At 38.9% G+C, this 5,811-nt stretch overlaps 1 protein-coding gene across 1 annotated transcript in view; it reads right to left on the bottom strand.

Moving 5' to 3' along the window:
• Window positions 1–2,330: 2,330 nt before the first annotated feature.
• The window catches only part of EEIG2 (EEIG family member 2), an 84,937-nt gene continuing 81,456 nt past the window's right edge, over window positions 2,331–5,811 (bottom strand). The window contains exon 11 of the mRNA XM_006149499.3: window positions 2,331–3,565. Coding sequence (XP_006149561.1) covers window positions 3,523–3,565 — 43 coding nt within the window. The 3' untranslated portion in view covers window positions 2,331–3,522. The remainder of the gene's footprint in view (window positions 3,566–5,811) is intronic.

Raw genomic sequence — 5,811 nt, 5'->3', positions numbered from 1 at the left:
CTGATAGTTTCATGCTGGAACAGAATGGTAGAGTTTTGCTTTTTTTTTGAGAGATTTTTGCTATAGGGTGCATGGGCTTGCTGGATAGAGAGATAGAAAGGAGAAATCACCCCCTAGTGGGGATGGCTACACCACAATCCCTTCTCCTCCATTCTCCTCTTGGGATCTTGGGCATGCATGCACAGGTGCCCGGTGTGAGTTTTAAGTCGCTGGGTCTGGGACCTAAATTGCAGTTGACTACATGGGAGTCCAGCGATGTAACTGTTATGTCATCTACTGGTTCCAAGTTTAGAATTCTTAAGACTTTTTCAGAGCATTAGGTGCTAATCCACATGGGTTGTGTGTACACAGAAGCCTTCAAAAACACCACAAAGAGGAGTCATTCATTGGTGTAAACTGACAGCCCAGGGCCTCATTGCCCTTCACTTCTCTCACAACTGTCTGGTGTCAATCACCAGCTGAAATCACAAGAAATCGGTCTCCTAACTGGTCTTTGCATTCTCCCAAACAGGGTTCTAAGACTCTTCCTTATCTCACAAATATAGAGCTTCAAAATACTGCTGGTCTTTTTCTGTAGGACATAAATTAGTGTTATAAAGCGTTAAAAATGTTATATGCATAAACATTTCCCAAGATGGGGTGATTTGAAATTTGACTCTAAAATTTAGTCAACTTATTAAGACTCTAATTTTTCAAATTGGATTTTCTAAAATCAAAATAGAATCAATGTAGACTTGAGGCCCAGCTGTGGTGTGCACTGGTAGATGCTGCTACCCTAAGAGCTGGACGTGGTGAGTTTCTGTAGTCCCAGCTACTCTGGAGGCTGAGGCAGGAAGATCCCAACAGAGTGGGGCCCTATCTAAAAAAAGTGAGTGGACTTGGTATTTAATTAGATTTTTCTCTATAGCTGTATGGTTAAGATATTAACAATGTGTGCTTTAAGGAAAACTAGAAAGTAAAGCAGATGCTTAGGCAACACTCGTTAGGTAGTTTTAAAGGAATGTGAATGTAAAGTATGCTCATAAAACACAAAATAGAAGAAAATGAATCTACATTTTTACTGATTACAGAGAACATAGTCATATTTTTCTTTCTAATCAATGTTTCTATATACTAAAATATTTTAGTATTTACTACTGTGTTTACTGCTACATAAATCAAGATGTAGCTGGTGACTGTTAAAATGATAAAGGCATGATTTTTATACTTTTCAAAATCTCTCCACATTAAAAAAAAAAAAAGTACCATTTTAAATACTAAGAACCAGTCTTGAAGTGGGTACAGGGCCAAGGGCAACCGAAGATGAGTAAGACAGGGGTGATGCCCCATTACAGCACCTTTTATGTGACCAATGAATGTCCTCACTGAACCCCAGATATAATCTAGTTTTATCATTTTCAAAACTGCAAAATAATTTGCAGAAGCACCAATAAAAATATAGCCTAGAAATAATATTTTGAAAATAGAAAAATAAGTTTAAAAAGTCATAATAAATATCTCCCTAAACAATATTTTCAGTATCTCTATTAAAAACTTCCCTTGATTTTTTTCCCATTATATATAACAAATGGATTAGTTCTCTTGGAAGATGGACAGCAAATCTTTACCATTTTCCCTGATTCAACCAAAATATTCAGGTATTTTTTCCCAAATACATCTGAAAATATAAAAAGTATAACTAGTGACTCAGAAAATCCCTCTCTCAACAGTCAAGATATCCTAAAACAGGATGTCATTTTTAAAAAATTTAAGAATCTATTTGTTAAAATAGTATTGAATTATGTGGAATAGTCAACCCTTGAAATAGCAAAAAAAAAAAAAAAAAGTCCTAACATAAATCTCTTGTATTTTCCAAAACTCTAAATTTGGATATTAAAATATCCAAAACAATATAATTAGTAATTAGTAAATAATATTCCTCATTTTGCCAAAATGAAAACACCCAGGCCAAAGTAATTCTATTCTGACATACTACCTTTCTTGGACATGATTTTGAAAGTAAGTATTGGGGAATTAGTATTAGATGAATTAGTTATCTTCAATGACAGATTCCAAGAACGTTGAGATCTTTTAACATGGAAACTCTCCCATGAGACCAGAAAAACTCTAAGGTTATCTGCTGTGCTGTTAAACTAGATCCAGATAATTCATACATACATACTAATATGTGTGTGTGTGTGTGTGTCCTCACCAGAGACAGACAGACAGGAAGAAAAAGTGAGAAATCTTTCCCCAGAGGGGATGGCCATATTGCGATCCCTTTTCCTCCATTCTCCTTGTGGGATGTTGGGCACACACACACACATGATCCTGGCATGTTTTTAGGGCCACTGGGTCTGGAACTAGAACCACACAGTCAGCAATATGGGATCCAGCCACCTCAACCTCCACGCCACTGGGTGGCTCGATCCAGATCATATTTTAAAAGGTATATTTGATGCACGTTATATTCTATTCTTGCCTTAAAACAACTCACTTCCGATACAGTAACGAAGAAATCGTGGTATCTGATCATGGGAAGCTAACAGAGGAAACCACCCGTCCACGTCAGTGATGTCAGGCAGCTGTCCCCTATCTTCTAGCCACTACCAATGTCAGAAGAATTTCCAGTTTCAGAGGAGGCCTGAATTTCAAAGAAAAGGTGGCTCTGTTTCTGATCACAATTTTCCTCTTAAATTCTGACTCTCAAAACCAGCATATCTTTGTATTTAGCTCATTAAAACAGCTCCTCTGTTAGGATGCCTTCTGGTAGCCTATCATATTGAGTATTGACTAACAGAGGTTCTGCAGCTCATCTAATATTAACAGGTAATAATATATCCTGCATAATGGCATTATACCCATTCACCTACCTCAGACTTAAACATATTTGTCATTTATTTATGACTGATACATTTAGAATTATTATTAAACATTTCACATGTTTAAATTGTAGTATAACATTTTCCCAAAACATGAACACTCACACTTTATATCAGTTACTGCATCAAAGAGTCAATAAACTTAGTATAATACTCTAGGTAGTATAATATAGATGATTTCCCTGAAAGGAATTAGAACTATCTTGACAGAATTTATAGGGTTTAAATTATATTTACTTACTGTTTCTCAAACATAAAATGAACGAAAACAAAAAACACCGAAACACAGAGCCCAAATATGTTGAGCACCTCTGTCACAGATTTTACACTTGAATATGAAAATTATACACAGATGTGTATAGTGCGGTTTTCCCCACTGGGGCATTTTGCAAGAAAAAGCAGGCTTTTCATTATCAGGTGTGTGACGACGAAGCCACGTGCTTCTACGGGACACAGTGTACACTGAGACCTCCCACCTTTGGTGGGTAGAAAGGATGGTGGTGTGGGTGCCTTCAGAGAAGTCAGCACTGGCTTCCTCTTGATAGGTGAACTTCATTTTAAAAACAGGCTCATTTTCTCTTAACTGCTTGAATAAAATGCCTTGATATATCAATTGCCCACATCTTAAATTCACGGGGAAACTAGGACCCCAGCTTGACTTCTAGCGTTTGATCACAACTTGTTCATAAGCTCCAGAGCCCACCCTAAAATAACAAAGGGGGAGAAAACTTCAATGTTTTGAGCTATAGTGTTTGAAACTGTTCTAAGTAACCTTGCCCCCCAAGAGGGACGGCGTACTTGGCATTTTTCTACCAGATTTGATTTCCATGAGGCTTAGAGGTATCATAGATAAGAAATACTTGAAAAATTATGTTTATAATTGTTTTAAAGACCAATCTTTTTAAATTTAAATTTTATTTATTATTACTATTTTTTAATTTGATGAGAGAGAGAGAGAGTGAGAAAGCAAGCTGCCAGGTCCAGGACTTAAACTGCGGTCAGACATGTGCAAGTCTAGCTACCCTAACCACCATGCCACCTGCCGGACCCTAAATATTTATAATTAATGCATTACATCAGTATAGACCCTGATCTTATTCCCACAATATTCTGGTAATATTTCCCAATTCTTTCCTTCTTTTGTTCATGATAGAGTGTGAGTGTGCATGAGAAGAAAGGGAGAGAATAGCACCCTCCACAGGGCCTGGTTACGCCTTGATTCCCTTGCCCTAGGCCTCCAGCCGGCCAGAATCCTGGGCATGCAGGCGTGTACCCAGTGTGTTTCATGCTGGCCAGACTAGGACTCAAACCATGGCTGCCATGTGGCTTCCAGCTCTGCAGTCTGGTATGCTACTGGCTGCGACAAAAAGGTTTTACCACTTCATATAAGGCCTTGGCAAATTACTTCTGCTTGCTTGTATCTGTTTCCATAAACAAATAATCATAACATTTGTGGGCACTGAAAAAGATACTGTAAGAACTGAATAAAGTATACATATGTGCCTTTGGCTAGAACATAACAAATACTCAGTGTTACCTATATATATTATGTAATTGTAGCACCTACAGGTTCATTCTATTTGTTCCTATTACCAGAAATATTTGTCTTCCCCAGTAAGGGCTCACTTATCTTTTATTAAGAACTCTCTTTTGGAGCTGGACTGTGGTGCAGTAGTAATGTAACACTCCTCAAGGCTGACACACATGGGAAGGTTTCTGGCTTGTGTCGAGACCTTCTCCAACACACCAGGCACACATATACCTATGGCTGGTGCTAGCTGAAGCTGGGGGTGTGGAGACTCTATTGGGGGTCTATTTAATAATAATTCTGTCTCTCTTGCTCATGGAAGAAATAAATAAGTAAAACTTAAAAAAAAAAGACTCTCTTCAAGCATCAACTCTCTTGGGACTTTTTTTCTGTCTGAGATTTCACCTCTGTTCTCTTGTACTTATCCCCGTATGGTTACAATTTTTAGTTTGTCTACCTCACCTGCTGGAAAGGGTTAGATAGTAAATATTTTAGGCTTTGTGGGCCACATGGTCTTTGCTACACTATTTCACTCTGCTACTGTAGTCTCAAAGCAGCTGTAGGCAGTATATAAACTAAACAAATAGGTGGAACTTTCTTTACAGTAACAGGCACTCAGCCAACTTGGCCCCAGGTACAAACTCCATGTGCTAGACCCTAAGCTGAGGGCCTTTCCTTCTTGTATTTCTACCCAGAAATTGGCCCAATAAATAGTTACTGAATTTAATTAATAGATAAGCCAATGAAAATTTATTGTGTAACATCCTCTATAAACGTCTCCGGAAATACTCCCCACGGCATCTTTATGTATGTCCTTCTCTTTTTTTAAATTTTTTTTTGGAGAGGTTTTTGCTATAGCGCATGCGCTCGCCAGACAGACAGAGAGAGACATAGAGACAGAAAGCGAGAAATCACCCCCCTTCTCCATCATTCTCCTCTCGGGATCTTGGGCACACATGCATTGGGCACACACGCACACGCGCCCGGCATGAGTTTTAAGCCACTGGGTCCAGGACGCGAACCGCGGTCGACTACGTGGGAGTCCAGCAACATAGCCATTATGCTAACTGCTGGTTCCCATGTATGTCCTTCTCTTACCTACCTATCTGTCATATCTGATTATAGTTCGTTGTTGATGTATTTGTTTTTAGATTCTGTTCTTGTATCCTTTGGACTTTGCAATGTGCTAGACACACAGGAGGGACACATTAGAATGAGTATGGGTAGGAGAAATTAATGAAAAATTCTTCTAGGTTTTGAACATGAGAGAATAAAATAACTGTCATGGCCAGGGGGTTCCCTCCCCTGCGACTGTGGCTTACTGCACAAATGTGCAGGGACTCTACCTGCGTATCACATGGAAACAGTGAGCATCAGGGCACACTGAACGGCAGGGACCAGCCTGTGGGGCAGCAAGGGAGC

The sequence above is a fragment of the Tupaia chinensis genome, unplaced genomic scaffold (assembly GCF_000334495.1).
Source record: "Tupaia chinensis unplaced genomic scaffold, TupChi_1.0 Scaffold000270_1, whole genome shotgun sequence".
NCBI lineage: Eukaryota > Metazoa > Chordata > Mammalia > Scandentia > Tupaiidae > Tupaia > Tupaia belangeri.
The sequence above is the reverse complement of the archived record's forward strand: the minus strand, read 5'-3'. Positions and strand labels throughout refer to the sequence as shown.